The sequence below is a fragment of the Bos mutus genome, chromosome 19 (genome assembly GCF_027580195.1).
Source record: "Bos mutus isolate GX-2022 chromosome 19, NWIPB_WYAK_1.1, whole genome shotgun sequence".
Classification (NCBI taxonomy): domain Eukaryota; kingdom Metazoa; phylum Chordata; class Mammalia; order Artiodactyla; family Bovidae; genus Bos; species Bos mutus.
In genome coordinates, this window is record NC_091635.1 from 6,133,927 (window position 1) to 6,156,413 (window position 22,487).

Genomic DNA, 22,487 nt, shown 5'->3' on the forward strand with positions numbered 1-22,487 from the left:
AGGTGGGTTGCTCTGTAATAAGGCCCACAGGGCAATTACATTCTGATGTGCAGTTATTAAATGGGAGGGGAGAAACAAATATAATAAAATGTAGACATTTGTAAGGAGGTTAAAAATAAAATTAAAGTGGAGGATAAAAATAAAATCGATAACCTCAGGCTTCCCGGAGCCTGCCACTTCTCTAAGAGCTGAGGGTAAATTTGTGCCGAGAAAATAAACTGCCAAGGATGGGATGGAGGCTGTGAGGGAGCAAAGGGGCAGAGAGAATGCTGCCTTCCCAGAGCTGCCAGTGTTTTGCAGGTGCACACACAGCCTCCGGAGGAAGCGGTCAGGAGTCTGGGAGTGTGTGTTCGAGTCTTGATGTCACCTCTCCCAGCAACTGACAAGCCTTCATTCTCCCCTGGGTAAGACTGGGGTAAATGACCAGGCCACCCCTCACCAGCACACCCGAGGGTCACAGAGGCCCTGTGGGTGAAGTGCTTAAGGCAGGGGCTGCCCAAGGAGTATTCCACAGAGGTCAGCTATTCTAGGTTTTAACTTGCTTTTGTAGTTCCAATTATTCATTTATTGCTGCTCCACCAGCAAGTGGGATCGTAGTTCCTTGACCAGGGGCGTCTAACCCACATCCCCTGCAGTGGAAGTGCAGTCTTAACCACTGGACCACCAGGGAATTCCCAATGGTACCAGTTCTTAAATGGACTTCCCAGGCAGTTCAGTGGTAAAGAACCAGCCTACCAATGCAGGAGCTGTGAGTTCAATTCCTAGGTCAGGAAGATCTCCTGGAGAAGGAAATGGCAATCCACTCCAGTATTCTTGCCTGGGAAATTCCATGGACAGAAGGAGCCTGGCAGGCTACAGTCCATGGGGTCACAAAGAGTCAGACTCAACTGAGTGACTTCACTTTCACTTTCCTAGAAAGAGTTTCTAAAATATACACAGGAGAGTCCCTTCAACCTGAATATTCATTGGAAGGTGATGCTGAAGCTGAAGCTCCAATACTTTGGCCACCTGATGTGAAGAGCTGAGTCATTGGAAAAGATCCTGATGCTGCGACAGATTGAAGGCAAAAGGAGGAGGCAGCAGAGGATGAGATGGTTAGATAGATAGCATCACCGACTTAATAGACATGAATTTGCCCAAACTCTGGAGAAGGCAATGGCACCCCACTCCAATACTCTTGCCTGGAAAACTCCATGGACGGAGGAGCCTGGTAGGCTGCAGTCCATGGGGTCGCTAAGAATCGGACACGACTGAGCGACTTCACTTTCACTTTCCTGCATTGGAGAAGGAAATGGCAACCCACTCCAGTGTTCTTGCCTGGAGAATCCCAGGGACGGGGGAGGCTGGTGGGCTGCCGTCTATGGCGTCGCACAGAGTCGGACACAACTGAAGCGACTTAGCAGCAGCAGCAGCAGCCGGGAGATAGTCGAGGACAGCAGAGCCTGGTGTGCATGCTCATGAGGTTGCAAAAAGTCGGACATGACAGGAGAACAACAACCCTTCATTTAAATGAAAAACATCTCTGCCTAGATGCCCAAGTGCTGCTGCTGCTGCTAAGTCGCTTCAGTAGTGTCTGACTCTGTGCGACCCCATAGACGGCAGCCCACCAGGCTCCCCCGTCCCTGGGATTCTCCAGGTAAGAACACTGGAGTGGGTTGCCATTTAACACAGAGGCCTAATGAAAGTAGTTGATAATAAGTCCTAACACAGGTCTTCAAACTGGGTCTGAAATAAAACCTAACAAAGGCAAGGAGGGATTTGGGCGGAGGAATAGAGTCAGTCAAGAGTCGGGGCAGGGAGGCGGCCCGCTGCGTTCAGGAAGCTGCACTGTTAATCTAGGCCAGAAGAGGGCAGAGAAGCAGTCATGTGAAGGGCAAACGCCTGTGTGGTTTATTGACCCTCTGCAGACACCGTATCCAGCTTCCTCTGGGGCACGGTTTAATTGCCCGGAAGCGGAAGTCTCTTCCTTTTCCGCTCTCTTCGCTTCTCGCCCTTTGACGTGAGTCTCTAGTGCCGTACGTGGGGAATGGGGTAGTAATCTGTGGTCATCCTCGCCGGGTGTTATCTGAGGACCCCAGTCCTGGGTTGAAGGTGTTGCGGGGGGAGGGTGGGGTGCGATGGGGCCGGCATTTCGGGGGCACGGGGCGGGGAGGCAGGGCCGCCGCCAGTGCCCGCGCCCCCGTTGACGCCGCCAACGCTTGTCTTCCCTGCAGGTTCCGGTCGCGCGCCCCGCGCCTCGTCGCTATGGTGAGTACGACCCCCACTTGGGGCTCTCCCCGGGGGGCGCAGGCAGGACGGTCTCTGCGAGGGTCTTCAGGGGCCTCAAAGGGGCTGCCGGGGTTGGGCACCCCAGCAGATGCGTCTCAGCGGCTGATTGCCTTCGCTCTCTGTTGCAGCCTCGCAAAATTGAGGAAATCAAGGACTTTCTGCTCACAGCCCGCCGCAAGGACGCCAAGTGTAAGTGGGCGCCCTGGACGGGAGGCGGCGATCGCGGGCTCCCGGAAGCCCCCGGAATGGCTGGCGGGCGCCGGGCGGCCGCTTCTGCCCTCGTCTGCTGTCGAGGTTCGGGGGTCTCAGCCTGTCTCCCATAAGACAAGGCGCTTGGTCCGGGGTGTGTTCTCTTCCTTCCTTGAGGAGGGTCCCCAGGGGTTTTTTGTATCCTGGTGTGTGTTGGGTACTGTGAACGGATGTGAAGAGCTGACTCGTTGGAAAAGACCCCGGTTCTGGGAAAGACTGAAGGCAAAAGGAGGCGACGGCAGAGGATGAGAGGGTTAGATAGCATCACCGACCTAGTAGACAGGAGTTTGCGCAAACTCCGGGGGACAGTGGAGGTTCCTGCTGGGGGGACGTCGGGAAACTCAGGTTTCACAAACTCGGAGTCAGTGCGGGTGTTGGGTTCTGGGCCGAGGACAAGCTCTGTCACAATGAACTACATCATTTTTCTTCTCCGTGTATTGGTGTCCAGGTTTATAAGCGAAGGGGAAGGGTCACTGATAGGAGACACACAAAGCGGCAAGGCTTTGATCGACACGTGCCAGCCCCAGCTGCCCGCGTGTTCTCTCTTTACCCTGACTGTGAGAGGGAGTTCTCTCATCTCTTTGGAGGGGGTTTGGGGAGCTGGTGGTCAGCACTGGGTTTGGACTGGGGTGTGGTGCAGCTTTAACACGTCTCTTTTGGGCTGCTGCTTGCAGTTTCCCTCCCTTCCCAGATGCGTCCTAAAGGGAGCTGGGTAACTTGTGCAAGCAGAGTGCTCTTGGCCGGACAGATTCAGGTGGGCTACGGCCCTGAGGTCTCTGATGCCCTGTCTCAGTGGTGGGGCGCAGCGCTGGCTCACTGCAGAGCCTTTTGGGGATTTGTGGGGGGCGAGGAGAATTGTAGTTGTGTCCCCGTTACCTGTAACAGGTACTGTGGGAGCTGCAGGTGACCACGTGCTTGTATTTTTTTATTTCCAGTCACGTGCAAAGAGAAACTTTATCAGGTCAGCTTTAGTCCAGACCAGGGAATTTGCGGTCACTTACTGGGTTCAGAGGCCAGCTCTCCAAGTGGGTAACTCTGACCCCACCATTTCCTCTGTAGAAGAGGGGGTGGTCATTCCTGTCTCACAGGATTGGTGTCAGGATCAGATCAGATGACCTGGTAGAGAATTTTAGCACAGTGAAGAGATGACACCAGATCCATCAGACTGCTTTGCATTGCTGTTAAAATGTGACCTGTGAAAGGAGGGGTCAGGTTCCCCTGGATATTATAAGGTGCCCAGGAAGTCTTTTTTGGATAAACTTAAATTGTCTTCATGGCTGTAATTGTAACATAAACAACGCAGAGTTCACCATTTGGGGGTGTGCAGTGCATGTACTGGGTTTGTATTCACACTGTAGGGCAGCCATGCTTTGTGAGAAATTCTCATCTTGCAAAACTAAAACCCTGTAACCCATTAACCAAGAGCCCCCAGCCATTTTACACCAGGGACCGGTTTTTCCACGGGCTTGGGGAGATGGGTTCCACCCATCGCCCACCTCCTCCCGGGCAGCCTGGCTCCTCACAGGCCTTGGGCCAGTGCTGGCCTGTGACTCTCCCTGCAGCCCCTGGCAACCACCGTCCTTGTATCTCTACTGCTGTCTCTTCTGCTCTGACCACTGTCAGTACCTCACATAAGTGAGATCGTGCAATACTTGTCCTTTCATGACCACCTTAGTTCATTTAGCGTAACGTGGACATTTGGGTGGTTTCTGCCTTTGGCTCTTGTGAATAATGTTGCTGTGAGTTTTGATGTAAAATCTCTCTTGTTGCTTTCAGTTCTTTTGAGTATATTCCTGTAAATACAATTACTGAATCATATGTTGTTGAGTAAACATTTTAAGAGTTGCTTAGTCTGACCTTGTGAGAGTTCAGTTTATAGGTGTACGGCAGCTGCTAGGGACAGCAGTCTATTCAGCTTTGAGAGGAATGTTAAGATAGCAGGATAGGTTGGTTTGAATAAACATCCACAGTTCTGATTAATATATTAGAGTGTGAGCCGAGGCAGCCGGTGCCTTGGGCAGGTTCGGGCACAGTTTTGCTTCCTGTGACATGCCCGACCCCTTCAGCAGTTACTGGCAGAGATGGAGTTGCGTGTCATGTGGCTAGGTCAGCCTGCGCCATGGGAGTCAGAACGAGCAGTTTGATGGGTGCCAGACATGAGTCACCTGGAAGGGGCTGTCTTCCCGCCTGCAGAGTAGCTCCTGGCCTCATAGAAACGCATTGACGCTTGTACATAATCAGATTGTTGGCTAAATTTCAAACTGCACGCTGTTGAGCTTGGGGCACACTTGGGGCTCTTTATTGTCCAAGCTGTGGTCCTGATAGAGAATTTTAAAGCCATATAAGGTGGATACTGGATGGTCTGGAGTGTATCACTGTGCCAGATGCTACTTGTGTTACAAATACAGACCTTAACTCAGGTTCTAGAGTATTGATACAAGGGAAATGTAGATTTCTGACAGTGAGGTCAGAGGACGGTGGGGGATCTTATTTTCTGCTTGATCAGAGGGACCGCGAGGGAGGGGAGCACAGCGGTCACGGGTGCTGCTTTGTGCAGAAGCAGCAGACAGCAGGTGGACTGTGCGACGTCTCTCCTGTGACACAGTCTTACTACTGCTCTGGTCTCTGGTAGCCGTCAAGATCAAGAAAAACAAGGATAATGTGAAGTTTAAAGTTCGATGCAGCAGATACCTTTACACCTTGGTCATCACAGACAAAGAGAAGGCAGAGAAGCTGAAGCAGTCCCTGCCCCCCGGTGAGTAGCTGGAAGCCACGGAGGAGGGTGCGGACGGCCCGCGGGGGGGGCCGTGTCAGCGGGCATGTTTCCCGACTTCTCTCCAGAATTAGGAGAGTCCCTTCTGTGGTTTGTCTAACTGTCTGCTCCTGCCGGTGGTGTCACGTAGGCGGTTCTCAGAAGTCAGACCCAGAGGGAGCCATGCCTTTCTAATACAGCATTGTGCCAGCTGGCGCTCACTCCCTGGGCCACTCATTTCATCCTCACCATGGCCCTGCAGGGTAGGGAGCTGCTGGGATTGATGGCCCCCCTTCTCACTGATTGAGAAACTTACTGAATACAGCAGACGATGCGGGTGGATTAAGCAGAGGGGCCATCCTGGTGGTGGAAGGCTCAGCAGAGCAGCTGGGCGCTCAGAGCCCAGCCAGGGTTCCACGGGCCACGTCCTCACAGTACAGGTCACCAGCGCCGCTGCCTGGGTGAGAGTTACCTGCGTTTTTATTATCAAACACTGACTTAATGTTTGACGCAGACCTTCCTGGTGGGCTTAATTTCTGAGCTCTGTGAGCCCTCTTTAGCCCAAGTGCCAGATCCAGACAGGCAGCAGTGACTCGGACGAGTCGTTTGATTGGCTCACGTTTCTGTGTCTTTGCCTCTAGGTTTGGCGGTGAAGGAGCTGAAATGAACCACGCATGCTGCTTTGAACTGTATTAAAATTTTTAAAATTCTCAGAATGGCCTTTGTCTTTGAGAACAGGGGTGGGTGGGTGCTAACTTGCTGATGGCTTCTGGCGGGAATAGCACAGGGGTCGTGGCTGCTGCCTCGTTACCTCCCCAATCTTGGGCTGTGATCCCTCCCAGGGGTCAGTTAAGCCATCTGTTTTTTTAAGTCTTAATTTTGAAAGTAAGGAGTAATAGGCAGTTAAAGAAGTCAGATACTGATGGAAATAAAGCCAGTCTCCACTCCTGAGATTTAAAAGTCACTAAAGTAAAATAAGCTCCCCGGTGATGAAAATGATAATTCAAAGGAGTTGATCAGCCTTCTCAGAAGTGGCAGTAAATGAAGCCGGCTTTTCCTCAGAATCCTCGGGATGTGGACGGCTTTTGTTTCTGCCATGTTGAAATGTGGCGCCACTGGAGGAGGGGCCCTTCCCTTAGACTGATGGGAATGGAGGCAGAGTGCTGGGAAGGCAGGCTGGCGACCGCCACTCGGCAGCCCGAGAGTGGGCTGTGGTGGGGATGCCTCTGTGCCAAGGGCTGGAGGCTGAGGCGTCCCACAGGACCTGTGCCGGGCACCTGTGGAATAGTATCAGACTCTGTTTTCTGCTTAAAATGTGTGCTTGAAGCACGTGGCCCCCCTCCTCTGGGGGGAAAGGATGGGGTCCTGTCACTGAGGCAGGAGGGGGTGTGGAGGCGAACTGCCCTGCCAACTGGCAGACACCCACTAACCACATGCACAGGTGGGTGTGTGGAATTTTTTATTCCTCCTCCAGACCTGGGTTCTCAGGCACAGAAAAGAAAAGTCATTCCTGTGTGTTTACTAAGTAGAGCTCAGGAGTGGTGCCAGCTGGTCACCAGATGAGCGCAGCTGGAAGGACTGTTTAGGTGAGAGTTTCCAAGAAGGAGCTGAGAATGGAGGTGAGCGGGTGTCAGCCCAGCGACAGAAGCCCTGGGAGCCAAGAGACCGATGTGAAGTCCAGAAGACGCTTAAAGGGAGGAGCCGGAAATCGGACCCCGGACCCCAGGCAGTGGAGCAGTGGCTGTGAGGGTGGAACATGCCTGCTGGCTCCGGCGTGTGAAGGTCCAGGTCGTGTGGCAGCTGAGGTCCCAGCCAGGCCTGGCTCCACTCCCTGCTGGCTTGCTGGTCCTGATTTTTCACGTGCTTTTTCCATGCGTGGCAAGTTGAGTCAGTTGTGTCCAGCTCTGCGACCACATGGACCGTAGCCTGCTGATGGTGGTCCCATCCTTGTCAAACTTTGATTACGTTTCAGAGGTTTATTTTTGAGTTCTGTCACTGCCTCACCTCACCTGCACGGTTCCCAGTCCCTGTGAGGGCTCCGTACGCATCTGTCTGCGCATCTTGGTGTCAGAGTCGCCAGGGGAACAGTCAAGCACAGAAGGGACTCAGGCAGGATCGCCTTCAGCAAGGGCTGTGGGTCCCCTGTGGTTGGTGGGTGTCTGCCAGTTGGCAGGGCAGTTCACCTCCACACCCCCTCCTGCCTCAATGAGAGGACCCTCATCCTCTGCCCCCAGAGGAGGAGGGCCACATGCTTCAGGCACACGTTTTAAGCAGAGAAAACACTGAGCCTGATAAGATTCTGCAGGTGCCCTCATGGGTCCTGTGGACGCCTCAGCCGTTGGCAAGGAGGTATTCCCGCCACAGGCGCCGTCTCGGGCTGCCGAGTGGTGGTTGCCGGCCTGCTTTCCCCAGCACTCTGCCCCAGTTCCCGTCAGTTTATGGCAAGAGCCCCTTCTCCAGTGGTTTTAGAGTCCTGAGCTAAAATAAAACTGAGGGCCTTTCTTGGCGTGGTGTTCCGGGCGGGCCACAAGGTGGCGCCAGAGTCCGGCAAGTGAGGGCAGGAGGCCAGAGACAATCTGGACCGGGTTTACGTTGATAACATCTAAGGGGCCAAGTGCCTGAGATGCCTGGCGGTTTCTCTCCTGGGAATTCTGCAGCATGTGAGGTAGTGAAGCGTGTGTTTTGTGTTCTTCTGGGAGAAGTGCCCTCCGGGGCTCTGGTTGTGACCAAACCCAGATGGGGCGCCTTCAGCGGCTCCCGGTCTTGCCAGCCCTTTCACCATCCCAGCTTCCCAGGAAGAGGGCGGGTTTACCGCTTGGGCTCCCTTTGTCCCCGCGCATTGTGCAGAGACCAGCCCCAGCTCCTAGGATACAAGCCCCGCCGGCATTTGTCTAGAGAAGGCATCCTTTCACGCTGTGGGTCCCAGCCCTGGCCTCTGCCTCCCAGCCACTTGGGGTCCTCTGTAAAAATTCACTCCGAGGTGGCCAGGGCTGAATCCAGAGATTCTGTGTGAGTTGGCTTGAGGCATCGCTGTGTGCTGGAGCCCTCGGGTGCCCAGGGCCCACCACTGCCCTGCTGAGGTCAGCCCACAGCTTGGGTGAGCTGGTTCTGGCCACACTAGGTAAATGGGGAGTGGGGTGGGCAGGAGGGCTGGTCAACCCAGGAACGAGTCCCCGGGTGGGCTCACGCTTCCTTTCTGCAGTGCCGCTTCTCTGGAGGCCTCTGGTCTGCTGGTGCAGACTGGCCAAGCAGGTTTGTGTTCAGGATGCACCCCGAGGCTGTGGTGATGGCCTGAGGGCCAGCTTCTGCTGTCAGCACCAAGGGTGGGGTGCAGGCCCCCCTTCCACCGCCCGCCCCCGCTCTGGGCCCAGCCCCCGCTCAGGACAGGTGGGCTCACTCTCTGCCACTCACAGGGAGGCAGACCCCTCCCCCACCCCTCTCCCCTACGGCACTTGGAGTTCACAGTTGCGACTCTAATCTTCTACAGGAACAGCAAATCCTCCTAACTTCCGGGTCAGGGAGGCCAGGAGCAGCAGCTGCAGCCCGGGGAGGGGGGGACCGTGTCTGTGGCACCAGGCAGTGCCTATCCCGGAGGTCCCGGCCTGTGAGGTCACGCTGCTGAGTGCCAAGGGCCCTCCAAAATCGCTCCAGGTGTCCGCCTTCCTCAGCGGCCAGCATGGCTGGTTCAAGACCAGATCCCTTGCTAGGGTCCATGGGGCCGTACTGGCCCACCTTGCCAGCTTCTTTCTCTTTTTTTAAAAAAACTATAAAGCAAGGCTAGCTGAGATGCAATTTACAGTGAAATTCACCCTTCTTGGTATCCAGTTCTGTGTTTTGTACCGCTATGGAACCACCACTGCAGTCCAGAGAAAAGATTCTCAGCCCCCCAACCCCAGTTCCCTCTTGCACCCCAGTCCTTGGCAGCAGCCATGGGAGTTTTCCAGCATCTCCTTGTCACTCCCCTGGTTGAGTTTGGACTCACTGATTGATCCCTCTGTGCCCTGCGGTCCTTGGGCCCTGATCTCACCATGTACTGTCCCCGTGCTCAAGAGTCCAGCCTTCTTCCCAGGATGCCCTGAGTTAACTCCTTCACATCCTTCAGCTCTCACCTCCTGTCATTTTTCAGGAAATGTCCTTGCACCCCAGATTTAGTCCCATTTTACAAACCAATGCTGGGCTCTGGAGGGCACTTGGGGGTGGGGTGCGGTTTGTAATTAATCACTGTGTGGGATAAAGGCTGCCTCCCCTCACGTTTAAACCAGACCCCATGCAGGCAGGAATGTGTGTTTTGCTCATCAGTGTATCCCCTAGAGCAGAGAAGGTGCTCAAAGTTTGTTGAATTAATGAAAGGAAATCCCAATGACAGGAACGGTGCTCCCCAGCATCGAAGATGGATGGCTGCAGTTCTGGGAACCTTGACCAGGACTGTGACCTGGAGGAGAGAGAAGTCTCAACTACTAAACAGGGCTCCGTCTCCCAGTCCTGGATCTCTAATAAGGGAAGGGGTGTGTACTGTACTCCCCTAGCAGTCAGTGCGGGTCACCCATGGAGTTTCACCTTCATCCACTGGTTCCCCAAGCCAGAAACCTAGAGGTCTCCCCACCTCAAACACCTCACCCCACCCCACACTACCACTGATCAGACTGCCAGCAACTCAAGCCTGATCTCAGGACCCCCCCTTCACTCCCCTACTTCACTGACCTCAGACAGCCCTTACCCAGCCTTGGACCCTGTCCCAAGACTTACCCTCTCCTTCTGGCCCCGTGCATCCTGCAATCACAGAACGCTGTTTGGGTCCTGGGACCGCAGCCCATTTCTGCCTGCGAGGCTCTGTTGGACCTGGGACTGCACACCCCCACCCACCCCCAGCCCCACCCCGGCATCCCGATGCTCTGACCCTGCTCTGCCTTCCTCCAGAGCACCGCTGAGCTAGCGCCTGTTCTTCTGTGGGCACCGCTACCACCTGCTGCTAAACCACAATCCCCGCCCAGCCAGACTTTCCATCAGCTTTTGTTCTCAGACAGAACAACGTCTGGCACCTAGTAGGCCCTTGGTTAATTTGTGTCTCCCTGGGAGGTCTAGCCCATCCTGGCGCTCCCAGGCTCCCTCCCCTCCCCCAGGCTCCAGGTTCTCTCCCCCGGGAGGTCAGGGCCCTCCAACTAGCTCCTTCTTTCAGCTGGGACCCGTTAATCATTTGGGCAGATGACCTGGGCGCTCCCAGGGCAAGACCATGTTTACAGAGTGGACACTCAATCCCGGATGAGAGTGAATTTAGAACTAGTGACCCAGGGACTGGGTCCCTTCAGTCCAGTCCGCAATCTGTCAGTTCATGCTAAGTCACTTCAGTCGTGTCCAACTCTTTGGGACCCCATGGACTGTAGCCCGCCAGGCTCCTCTGTCCATGGGATTTTCCAGGCAAGAATACTGGAGTGGGTACCATTTCCTTCTCCAGGGGATCCTCCCGACCCAGGGATCGAACCTACTTCTCCTGTGTGCCTCCTGCATTGGCAGACGGGTTTACCACTAGCGCCACCTCTACCCTCTAAAAGCGCCAGTAACGGTCAGCCTCGCCTTTCTCATGCCGTGACTGCCGGTGCATTCAGACAGTCTATATACTTGATTTGATGATGTGACCAAAACCCTAGGGACCCAGTTCAGTTCAGTTGCTCAGTCGTGTCCGACTCTTTGCGACCCCATGGACTGCAGCATGTGAAACCCTGTCCATCACCAACTGCCAGAGCTTGCTCAAACTCATGTCCATAGAGTCGGTGATGCCATCCAACCATCTCATCCTCAGTCATCCCCTTCTCCTTCTGCCTTCAATCTTTCCCAGCATCAGGGTCTTTTCCAATGAGTCAGTTCTTCCCATCAGGTGGCCAAAGTATTGAAGTTTCAGCTTCAGCATCAGCCCTTCCAATGAATATTCAGGACTGATCTTTAGGATGGACTGGTTGAATCTCCTTGCAGTCCAAGGGACTCTCAAGAGTCTTCTCCAACATCACAGTTCAAAAGCATCAATTCTTCAGCGCTCAGCTTTCTTTATAGTCCCAACTCTCACATCCATACATGACTCCTGGAAAAACCGTAGCTTTAACTAGACAGACCTTTGTTGGCAAAGTAATGTCTCTGCTTTTTAATATGCTGTCTACCTTGGTCATAACTTTTCTTTCAAGGAGCAAGCGGGGACCCAGAGACTGTTGTTAAGAGACAGATTCAGAAGCCTTCTGGGGGCTGTTTTCGTTTCTTCCACCTCTTTCTCCCAGACTTGGGCCAGGACAAATTCCAGATCAAAGAAATGCTTCGGGTTCTGGGGCGTGAGCCCTGGTGGCCCCAGGGTGAGCCCGGGGCAAGGGGCCGCCCTGGAAGGGGTGGGGTGGGCCCGCGCTCGGGGGGGCGGGGCCTTATCCTCGGCTGGGCGGGGCCGGGCGGGGCGGGCGCGCGTCCCGGACCGACCGGCAGGCGGGCGCACTCGGGCTGAGCCATGCCGGCGGCGCGCGTGGAGTACATCGCGCCCTGGTGGGTGGTGTGGCTGCACAGCGTCCCGCACCTCGGCCTGCGCTTGCAGCCGGTGGACAGCACCTTCAGGCCCCGCGATGAGAGTTACCAGGAGGTGAGTCCGCGACCCGGCGCCCCAAGTCCCCGCACCGCCCTTTCCCGCCTCCCAGCGCGCCTCGCTCCGCGCGCCTCCAGACCCCACACCCCACCCACCCCACACTCTCTCCGCAGCCTCTTCCCGCGTCGCCCTTTCCCCCGCGGGTCCTTGGCCCACAGCCCTCCCGTCTGGGAACTTCACGGGCCTGGACAACTGGAAAGATGGGAGTTAAGCCGGTCAACGGCACGGGGGGAAGGGCGCTTCCTGCGGGGCGGGGGTTGGGGCTGAGCGCCCAGGGAGAGGGCAGCGCCGCTCAGGGGTCGGGGCTGGGGGTGCATTGGTACCTGAACCCGGTGATTCTCGCGCGCCAGCTGCGGGGGGCGGGGGCGGGACGGCGGGGCGCTCCCCGGGGTTTCTCTCCTCCTGCCGGGAACCAGACGCGCTCTCGCTTTCCGGGTCTGTGCGACCTGGGAGAAGTTTGGGCAGAAACTAACTGGAGTCTGCGGGTTCGTCCCCGCGGCAGCCCTCCTCCCCAGCCCCTTCCAGCCCCTCCGCCTGGGCCCCTCCTGGAAGGCGACAGACCCAGAGGAGAGGGGCGTGGACCCGCAGCCTCATGTGGATAAGCGGGGGAAAGAAAGTGCCCCCTCCCCAGCACCCCAACCCCTCCTCTGTACAGACACACCTTCTGAGCCCTGGATTTCTGGGGTCTGGGCGGCTTGGCCAGCCTCTTACCCCATCCCCGCAACTCTGCCCTCGTCCCGCTCTGCTGGCTCGTCCCTCCCCGGTTTCTGCACCCCTAGGGGGAAGGGGGTGCTCCCCTAGGCTTCCCCGCCCAGACCGAGTGCAGAATCTCCCAGCCTGGTCAGGTCTGGCCCAGCCCAGTTCAGCCCCCGAGGCCAGGCTGAGTCAGTTTTCTGTCGGGTCAGAGAATCCGCGGCTGGGAAACCCAAGATGGGGCCCGTTTGTTTAGACCTGTGCGCCAATCTGGGGACTTTGACCCCCGGCGGGCAGTTTCTCCACAATGTACGCGTGTGGGGCGGGTCCGGGCGGAGCCGGGCCGCGGAGGTCAAGCTGGCAGTCAACCGTTCGCCTCTCCCCCACCAGGACTTTCTCCTGCAGGGTCCCGGGGATCCTGGTCCAGTGCGGTGTGCAGGGCACCGCTGACGGGGGAGTCTAATAATAACCCCTAGCGTCCTGTCACCCTGGGCCCCAGGTCGATGGTGGCTGCCCTTCCAGAAGCGGGAGTGAACCCGGCCCCCCTTCCTGCTGCTGGACGGGGAGCAGTCGGCCAGTTTGGCTTCCCCAGCTTGCACCCTTCCTGGTCTGCGCGCCCCCCTCCCACCCCCTCCCTGAGCCCTGCCTGGGGAAGGCCCCTGGCTCCCTGAGAATGTGGTCGCCTGGGGAGAACTCCAGGGAATCTTCCGCTCCCAGTGAATGCATGGAAAGAGGCGGATATGATTTCAGAGACAGCTGTGTTGCTTGCAGATTGTGTGTGTCTGTATGTGTGTGTCTGTGTGTGTGTCTTTATGTGTGTGTGTGTGTGTGTGTGTGTGTGACCCCATATCTGCTTGTCCCAAACCCCGCGCCCCAGATCCTGCCCTGGGGTCTCCCACCATAGCTTTCTCCTTTCCCCTGGAGGAAAAGTAAGCTTCTGCCTGGGTGGAGATGACCTTCAGGTGTGGGGAGGGGGCTGGACGGGACAGACAGCTGCCGTCTGGCTGTCCTGGTGGGCCTGAGCCTGCCCCACCCCGCTTGGTCCCCTGGAGAGGCAACACCCAAGCCAAAGGGACCGACTCACAGTCCCTGTCCCTCTCCTCCCCGTGTCAGACCCTGGCACTCCAAGGGGCATCCCCTTCCCCCAGCCTCACCCCCACCTTCCTCGCCCTGCTTGGGCAGCCAGAGGGCCCTGCCTGGGATCCGAGAGCGGTGGGGCTGGACAGGACTGGACGGGAAGTCTGGCTCTGGGTGTTTATTTCCGCCGGCTCCCGTTCTGGTAAGTTCCCCTGGTGTCTGACCACAAGTCTCTTCTGGAAGTCCCCTTCCTCCTGAGCAGCAGTCACTGCCCACGTCATTTAGCACCATCGATTGGGCACCTCCTGCTGTCGATCACTCAGCACTCAGCAGACTCCTGACCCCTGTGCCAGACGTGGGGTCACGTGCTAACCGTGCCGCCAAGGCCTCCGGGGCTCAGCAGCTGCGTAGCTGGGAGGGGGCTGTGCGTTGGAATCCACAGTTTTGCCCCTTACTGTGTGACTACGCAGGTGTCTGTACTTCCCGGAGCCTCCCTTCCCTCTTCTGCAAGTAGTAAATAAGTTGTCCTTTGAAACATGGTTAGTACCTAGAGGGTTCCCTCGCACATGGTGGACCCAGTGACGCAAATCATTACGGACTGGCCTTGATGTTCAACATCGTGTCCAAGTACAGTGACGCGTGGAGGATGCAGACAAGGATCCTCTGCTGTCACGATCAGGAAGGCCTGAAAGACACGTGCAAAGGGGGCTGCCGCTCATGCCCCGGAGGGCCAAGTGAAGAGTGCCGGCTTGTGGTACAGCGTGTGTGTGTGCTCGCGTGTGGGCACCCACACACGTGTGTACACACCAAGGAGTAAGTGGAGCTGGGAGCAGGCAGTCAAGATGAAGGACAGCTCGGGGGAGGAGGCGGGCTGTGCTGGGGATCTGGACGAGCAGGTCGCCTGGTGACGACCCGGACATCCTGAGCAAAGTCAGCCCCAGAACTTCCTTGAGGAAGCAGGTCCCCCCGACCCCACTCACTTTTTGGGGTCTTGGGAGCTGCCATGGAAGCCCGCTGGTGGGTTGATATTTCTACCCCTCCCTGCCAGTGGACCAGACCCTGAATCCTCACCCAGATCGCCTGGGCCCCATCCACCAGGCTCCTGGGGAGGTGGCAAGCCCCAGGCCGAAGGGGCCCGGCTGGGCCTCCAGCTCCAGGTGGGGAAGCTGCCGAGACCCTCCTCACCGGGTGAGACGGCGTGGGGATGGAGCAGATCCCGGCGTCAAAGAGCTAGTGAAAGGACCTCGTTTAGTGGGTATAAAGCCTGTGGCCAGTGCCGGGTGCTTCGTAAGTTGCCACAAGCCCCGCTTGGCATAGAGGAGGCCCCCGCCGGCCAGGTGTCGCATGGGCAGAGTTGGGGAAAGGGCCCTGACACTGCCCCCAGCTGTGTCTCCCCAAACCAGCCACCCCGGTTTCCCCCTTCAGCGGCCCCTTCACCATCCATCCCAGAGAGATGGGAGAGCAGACACTGAGGACCCGGCGCCTTTGCGAGGCTCACTGCGCCCCTGCCGCCCAGCAGGACCCCCCTGCCTGTTCCCTCTCCCACCTCTGCTCTCCCGCTTCCGCTGGCTGGCCATTGTCCAGGGACTTACGTGAGGAAGCAGAGGAGACATTCTTCACTTTTTACACGTATCTCCACGTGTTAACTCTGGGCAGTCCTGTTCATAGGCTCCGCAGAGTCTCACACACTCCCAGGGGAGGGTTGGATCCAGAGCTATGGGGCTCCCCCAACTTGGGGGCCTTTCTCAGGAGGAAAGACCTCCTGAGCCCTCTCCACCCTACCCCCCCCCCCCCACAGTATTTGAGAGGAGCCAAAGGATGTGGAAGCCCCATTCATCCAGCGTGAACCTTGAGTCATGGTCAGCAGACACTCACGCTGCCCCCACCAGCCCAGGAGGTGGGGGAGCTTAACCCTTTCCAGTCAGGGCCTCGCCCTGCAGCTCCCCGCCCTCTGGCCTCACCCCTGGGCTGGCACACTCTTCATCTCCTGGGGTCTCCAGGTGAGGGGTGCTCAGGATGTTGCCCCCTCCCTCCCCTGCCCAAGTGCAGAAGCCCCTGGGGGCTCAGCTGCCACCTCGGCCTACCCAGAAGGCCCGTCGGTCACTGCTGCCCCCAGCTGGGGTCCTGGGTTCGTGCTCTGGTTTCTCGTTACAAAGTGACAAACCAGAACGAGTGGTTGCTTGGTTGATAGGGCGAGGCCTGAGCCCTGATGCGGGGGCCGTGGGGCCGTGGGCTGGCTGTTGGGCAGCTCAGGGAGGTGGTGGCCACAGGGGCTGGGAACCTGTCCTTTCTTGGCTCCCTCAGCGCAGGAGGGCGTGTGAGTCGACTTCCTGGCTTCCTGCAGACAGGACATCCTCCCTGTAACACCCGGAGGTGTGTAACAGAGACCTGCAGAGTCTGTTAGGAGCAGAACTGTTGCCTGTTAAAGGGTGGCAGGTGATGGGGGGAGAAGGTTCTGCCGGCTTCTCTTCCCTCCCTCCTTCAGCCCCTCCTGCCTCCAACCTTAACCCTAACCCTGGGCTTCCCAGGTGGCTTAGCAATAAAGAACCTGCCTGCCAATGCAGGAGACTCGGCTTTGATCCCCGGGACAGGAAGATCCCCTGGAGAAGGAAACGGCACCCCACTCCGGTATTCTTGCCTGGGAAATCCCAGGGACAGGGGAGCCTGGCGGGCCACAGTCCATATGGTCGCAAAGAGTCGGACACGACTGAGTTGCTAAACAGCCCAAACCCTGATGCTAGCTCCTCTGCCCCTGCCCTTGTGCTCCCAGTGCCCGAAGAAAGTTCTGGAAGAGAGCTGCTAACAGAAGGGCCTCCAAGTTTGGATTTCCCAGGCATGGCCTCCCCGGGCTGGGCCAAAGCAGGAGTAAAAGAATTGAGGCCAGACGCCCAGCTTGGAGAGGCCCCTCCGCCTGAGAATCCCAGGGCCCTGCCCACAGTACGGAGCTTGCAACAGGTCAGGGGGCCCCAGTGTGTTGTGAGGGGTGAAATGGGGGAGCAAACCCAGGGGTAGGGACGGGCTGTGGTTTGGAGACACTCAGGTGGCACCGCCCCAAGTCGTGATTACTTCCCGGAGGTCCTGCTGTGCCGGATGGGGGCCCGTGGTAGAGTCCGTGGGTTTTCCTGTTTGTGGGGAGATCGAGGGTGAGATTGTCTAGGGAAGCTGGGAGGAGGTCTGACTGTTTGCGGGTCTCTGATTTATGGAAAAGGTTTATCCGGGTTTTGTTTTGTTTTCATTAGGAATAACTTATAGAGAAGTGTGTTGTCTTAGTAAGTGTACACTTCAGTACCTGTATGTGCACGTGTGTGAGTGTGGTATGAGACACCACCCCAGGCCACGTATATCCCTGACCCCCCGGGAAGCTCCGTCTCCCTTGATTCCCTCCCAGAGGCAGCTGCGTCTCGGGCCCCTGTCCCTGCAGATGAGCCTCTCCTACTTCGCGTCTTACGTCAGTTAACCCGCACAGCCCCTGCTGTTCCGTGTCCCTCGTTTCTTCTGTGTCGCGTCTGTCACGTCCACCCGATCACTGGCTGTCGCTGCCACTTCCTTTTCACGGCTGCACAGTATTCCATTTTGTGGCTCTAGCACCTGTTAGGTGTCAGGTCTCTTGTTGGTCAGCATTTGGGTTGCTTCCGATGCTTGACTCTTACTGCAGTGTTAGGCTGCGGTGAACAGTTGTAGGGGGGCGGCGGGGACACAGGCCCTCCTTTCTGCCAGGGGAAGGAGAAGGGTTGCCGGCTCGAGGGGTTTGCACACTGCATAGCAGTCTGGAACTTGTGATGGGGATCCTGGGCTCTAGCAGAGGGACCCCGGGCCTGCAAGGGGGTGGCCAGGACAAAGCGTGGCATTTACATCCACCCCTCATTCAGGGGACGCTCTGTATATCGGTGCTCTGCTAAGTGAGTCTGAAGGAAAGGGTCGGCTGTCGTAAGCAGTTCGAGAAAGTCTGTGGACACTACTCGGTGCTTCCCAGACTTGAACGGGATACAGCCCCGCCGGTCATCTCTTGGCGCACTTCTGATTCACTGGGGCCAGGGTGGAGCTGGAGATGGTGCATTCTGCATCTCAGAAGAGGTCAGTGCTGCAGTGTTGGTGAACTCCACTTTGAACAACAAGGCTCTGAACCTCTGTATTTTCTTGGGCTCCAAAATCACTGCAGATGGTGACTGTAGCCGTGAAATTAAAAGACGCTTGCTCCTTTGAAGAAAAGCTATGACCAAGCTAGAGAGCATATTAAAAAGCAGAGACGTTACTTCGCCAACAAAGGTCCATCTAGTCAAAGCTATAGTTTTTCCAGTGGTCATGCATGAATGTGACAGTTGGACTATAAAGAAAGCTGAGCACCGAAGAACCGATGCTTTTGAACTGTGGTGTTGGAAAAGACTCCTGAGAGTCCCTTGGACAGCAAGGAGATCCAATCAGTCCATCCTAAAGGAGATCAGTCCTAAATATTCATTGGAAGGGCTGATGCTGAAGCTGAAACTCCAGTCCTTTGGCCACTGATGTGAAGAACTGACTCATTGAATAGACCCTGATGCTGGGAAAAATTGAAGGTAGGAGGAGGGGACAGCAGAGGATGAGATGGTGGGATGGCATCAGCGACTCAATGGACATGAGTTTGAGCAAACTCCAAGAGTTGGTGATGGACAGGGAGGCCTGGCATGCTGCAGTTCATGGGGTCACAAAAAGTTGGACACGACTGAGCAACTGAACTGAGCTGAAACCCGTGTCTGTCCTTGACCTTCTTCCCCATGGCCCGGGGCCATAGGGCCTCCAGTGAGCAAGCGGCTTGCCTGGGGGCTTGTGCTGGGGGCCAGCAGTGTCAGTTGCCAGTTGCATCCAGTTCTTCTGCGACCCTGTGGACTGTAGTCCGCCAGGCTCTTCTGTCCATGGAATTCTCCAGGCAAGAATACTGGAGTGTGTAGACATTTCCTCCTCTGGGGGATCTTCCTGACCCTGAGATCGAGCCCCGGTCTCTGCACTGCAGGCGGGTTCTTTACAGTCTGAGCCACCAGGGGCCCGGCAGGGGCGGTCCTTCCCACAGCCTCCCGAGGCCAGCCTCCCGGCTCCGTGCATGGGACAAGCCTAATGGTCCAGGCTCAGGGGCCCCTGCCCCTGCCACCCCAGGAGGACTTCTGCAGGGGGACGCATGTATTCAGGTCCACTGGGCCTTCCCAACTGCCTGGAGGAGGAGGGCTCGCCCTCCATGCTGCTGAGTCGGGAGGGTGGCAGGGCAGGTTCCTGGCAGTGTCTGTGATGCATTTACGCCAGGTGGAGGTGAGAGCCACGCTTTGTCACAGCCACCTGTCCCACATCCAAGTGGGCCGTCTCCCCTGTCCACTTCTGGGCTGTCCCCATCACTATGGCCATTTGTCTGTGATGCTCGGGAGCCTGTCGGTCCAGGTGACCAGCAGAGCAGGTGCCCCTTCTCCCTTTTGAGGCTCCGCCCCTTCCTGCCAAGATGACCTCAGAATGCAGGCCTCAGCCTCCAGGTGTGTGCATGCTCCAGCCTGAGACCTGTCTCCTCCTCAGACCGGAAGGATCCCAGTGTCTCCCCCAATCTGCCCATCTCCTCACCGCGACAGCCCAGACTGGAGTGCTGGAGATTCCCAGCTGGGAGCGACGCGGGGGCACGTATGCAGCAGGATGAGGCCGTCGGCTCAGGAACCTGACTTAGAGCCAGGTCCAGCCCTGGGGCCATCTGGTGTCCATCTGGCTGAGTCAGGAGACTGGAGGGCAAGGAGTAGGGGGCTCCGGGCCTCCTGGCCGACAGCAGCCCCCTTTGTAGGACCCTGAGGTGTTCGGTGGGCCTGAGACAGCGTCTTCTCCCGTTCAGGATTCTGGGCTTGGCTGCCACCCTTGGCATCTGGGGGTCGCTGTCCCTTTCGGGGTGCGGTAGAAGGGACCTCCACAGGCACATCTCCTGACATCTCCCACTCCCCCCGCATGGAGTTAGCCTCTGGTTGGGAAGGGACTCCAACTCCTAAAGCGAGACTCAGAGGGGGCATACGCCAGGACGTCTGCCCCAGGCCCCCGCTCAGCTTCTGAGACACCCCGCCCAAGCCCCTGCCTCCTCAGGAGGCCTCGGATGCTCCGGTGTGTGGACGTCTTTCCCCTTGTCTCCCTCGGTCATACCAAGCATCGCCCCCAGACCTCAGGGTCTGGGGACAATTCCTTCTTGTCTCTTGAGTGACTCAGAGCATCCATTAGGCAGGGTCTGGTCCTTACCTTTATCCAGGTATGCATGCCCCAGATGGGGGGCCAGCCTCGAGCCACGCCTCCTGCCTCCTCTTGTCTGGGGTCCTCTGCCCCCTCCCACACCTGAGCTCCATCTCCCCCCAACTCCTGGTGCCCGAGGGCAGGGCGCTTTATACAGAGTGGGAGCGTCAGTCCTGGGAGGAGGGCGTCGGATGTACAGCTCAGTCGCGGTTTCCGCAGCCCCGCTGAGCTCGGGGCCCTTCCCCGCACCCCCCGGGACCCAGCGCTGACGCCCGGCCTCTCCCTCCTCAGTCGCTGCTGTTCCTGGGGCTGGTGGCTGCCGTCGGCTTGGGCCTGAACCTCGTCCTCCTCGCAGCCTACCTGGTCTGCGTGTGTTGCTGCCGGCAGGACGACGCGGTGCAGACCAAGCGCCCCCGCTCCTGCTGCGTCACCTGGACGGCCGTGGTGGCTGCGCTCATCTGCTGGTGAGTGTCCGTCTGCTCTGGGCCAGGCGGGGGCACGGAGGTGGGAGGTGGACACAGCGGACGAAAAGTGGCCCTGACCATCTGGGTCTCGCCCCTGGTCAGCCCCTTGACCAGGACACCCCTTCCTCACCTTCCACCTCCAGCCCCACCCCATCATAACAGACCCTGGGTGGCTCATCAGCTGTCTGCCCACGTGGTCGTGCCTGAGCTCCGGGAACCTGGGTGGGAGAGCCTGTCTCTGGGGTGCATGCTGTCCGCTTCCTCGCCAAGTGGTGGGAATCAGATATCCCGGGTGGTTATGGGAAGCTCCCTAGCATCCCAGGCCGCCACCCCTGGTGTGAGCCTCTCCAGCCCAGCAGGGAGCTCCCTGGGCAGTTGACCGGTGGCAACTCCGCTCTCTGCATCCCATCCCCTCCCAGCTGCCGCCCTGGATCTGCAATCAGAGTCTGACTCCAGCCCAGATCAATTCCACCTTCTACAAGATCAATAGCTCTTAGCACCCTCAGCCAGGTCTTCTCTGCTCCAATAGTGAGAATCTCTGACTTTGTGTCAGAGTCAAGCTACTGCTCAAGAAGTGACCCCACACACGCGGGCCTTGTTTTCTCATGAGTTGTATTTTTCGTGTTTTCTTTCTTTTTTAAAAAAAAATTTTCATTTATTTATTTGGCTCCACTAGTTTTTAGCTGAGGCATGTGGGGTCTAGTTCCCTGACCAGGGATCGAACCTGGGCCTCCTGCACTGGGAGCACGGAGTCCCAGCTCCTGGACCACGAGGGAAGTCCCAGGAGTTGTTTTTCCTTGTTTTTGTATCTACAGAGATTTTCCCCAAAGCCTCAGGCCCACCTGAAGCACTCTGGGGGATGGTCCTGCTGGATTTGACCCACTGTCTCCGGACGGGGGAGGCAGACACGGTCCAGTGAGCCTGGGCCATGAGGATGCCTGGGGGCTCGTCCCCGGCAGCTCACAGCCCCCCAGGGCTGTCTTCTCTCCGTTAGATCATGGCCACCGTCTGTCCTGCCCGCAGTGTGGGGCTGCAGGGCGGAGGGATCTGGGGTGAGTGCAGTGGAAGTCAACAGTCTCTGGAGATCAGAGCCAGGTCGGAGTGAGTTGAGGGAGAAAGGCAGGAAAGCGAGTCAACGAGAGCAGGACGGGGAAGGATCCAGAGTGAGGCTGGGGGGATGAGGAGGGAGCGGTCTCGAGCTCTGACGCCGGGCTAGTGCCGTTAAGGGGGTTCAAAGCTGGGTGAACAGTTCTGGGTGAATGCAGAGTATCGATTTACGCGCTGGTTCACCAAAGTATAGCACGGGTGCATGCGTGTGTCAGACCCACGAAGCAGATGGGAACCGTGTTTCAAAGTGCACATTGCAGACCACACTGATAACAATGGGTGCAGCGTGGACCGCCCCCCTTCCCCTCCAGGTGATTGTGCCCTGCGGGCCGTGGACCATTTCCTGAGACACTGAATTAGCGGCCAAGGGCTCCCTGGAAGGAGGATTCCGTAACAGCCTCCCAGGGGTTCCTTCGCAGGTCCTGTCTCTTTCAAAGAAAAAGGATAAGTGTAAACACATGTAGCTTCACCCCCACCCCCGAAACCAGTGTTGCGGATGAAAACTCAAGGAGGCTGTTGGATGACGCTTCGGAGGACCCCCAGTGGTGTGAGTCAGATAAAATACAATCTGTGACAGAAGCAAGATTCGAGATGATTTGCTCAGGCTGGAATGTTGGACCAAAACCAACCAGATGAAATTTCACGGAGATGGATTTAGAGTTCTGCCTTTGGTTAAAACAAAATAAAAGTCAGTACAGCACTAGAGCAAGGAGGAGCACCTGGGCTTCGCAGCGGTCCTTGGGGAGAAATCCAGGGGTGTTTGTGGACCACAGGGTCAGTGGCAGGGAGGCAGGCCCCTGGGGCATTAGCCCCAAGCTCGGAGCTGGAGGGACCGCCTGGGCTTGGGAGCGCCACTCAGAGCACCAGCCGACCAGATGAGTTGAACCAGATGTCGACCAGGGTCTGGAGGACACGCTTGACTGGAAGAGTGATGAGGAGGGTGATACAGAGCCCCATTCAGATGTCCAGCAGGTCATCTTGCAGAATTGGAGGCTTGTTCCAGGCTGACCCCGAGGACAGCCAGAAATCAGTGGGTGTGTGGTTT

The 22,487-nt window shown here is 57.4% G+C and overlaps 2 protein-coding genes and 1 long non-coding RNA gene across 7 annotated transcripts in view; 2 read left to right on the forward strand and 1 right to left on the reverse strand.

Annotated features, from left to right (window-relative positions):
* Positions 1-1,915: 1,915 nt before the first annotated feature.
* RPL38 (ribosomal protein L38) lies at positions 1,916-5,985 on the forward strand. 3 transcript variants are annotated; one of them, XM_005889632.3, is made up of 5 exons: positions 1,916-1,999; positions 2,214-2,247; positions 2,397-2,457; positions 5,150-5,272; positions 5,911-5,985. In XM_005889632.3, exons 2-5 carry the CDS (start codon positions 2,245-2,247, stop codon positions 5,934-5,936), a joined length of 213 nt encoding a protein of 70 aa, XP_005889694.1. In that variant the 5' UTR covers positions 1,916-1,999; positions 2,214-2,244; the 3' UTR covers positions 5,937-5,985. The 3 variants fall into 3 exon arrangements, with proteins under 3 accessions (XP_005889694.1, XP_014331841.1, XP_014331840.1); XM_014476355.2 differs by having other exon boundaries at positions 1,977-2,015; XM_014476354.2 differs by having other exon boundaries at positions 1,996-2,091.
* A 3,278-nt stretch (positions 5,986-9,263) lies between these two features.
* Positions 9,264-15,403, reverse strand: LOC138992055 (uncharacterized). 2 transcript variants are annotated; one of them, XR_011467860.1, is made up of 4 exons: positions 15,245-15,403; positions 14,200-14,337; positions 12,206-12,328; positions 9,264-9,701 (listed from the first exon to the last, which is right to left on the reverse strand). It is a non-coding gene; the product is annotated as an uncharacterized lncRNA (long non-coding RNA). The 2 variants fall into 2 exon arrangements; XR_011467861.1 differs by having other exon boundaries at positions 13,736-14,337.
* TTYH2 (tweety family member 2) overlaps positions 11,700-22,487 on the forward strand; it is a 35,657-nt gene continuing 24,869 nt past the window's right edge. Inside the window, exons 1-2 of one of the 2 annotated variants that reach the window (XM_070389020.1) lie at positions 11,700-11,879; positions 20,163-20,335. In XM_070389020.1, the coding sequence (XP_070245121.1) occupies positions 11,751-11,879; positions 20,163-20,335 (302 nt within the window). In that variant the 5' untranslated portion in view covers positions 11,700-11,750. The remainder of the gene's footprint in view (positions 11,880-20,162; positions 20,336-22,487) is intronic. The other variant, XM_070389021.1, reaches the window with a different exon arrangement.

Bases quoted from the DNA above. Each gene is read 5' to 3' on its own strand.
- RPL38 (XM_005889632.3), top strand. The intron at 2,458-5,149 runs GTAAGTGGGCGC...GGTCTCTGGTAG, and splicing joins CCGCCGCAAGGACGCCAAGT to CCGTCAAGATCAAGAAAAAC. The intron at 5,273-5,910 runs GTGAGTAGCTGG...CTTTGCCTCTAG, and splicing joins GAAGCAGTCCCTGCCCCCCG to GTTTGGCGGTGAAGGAGCTG.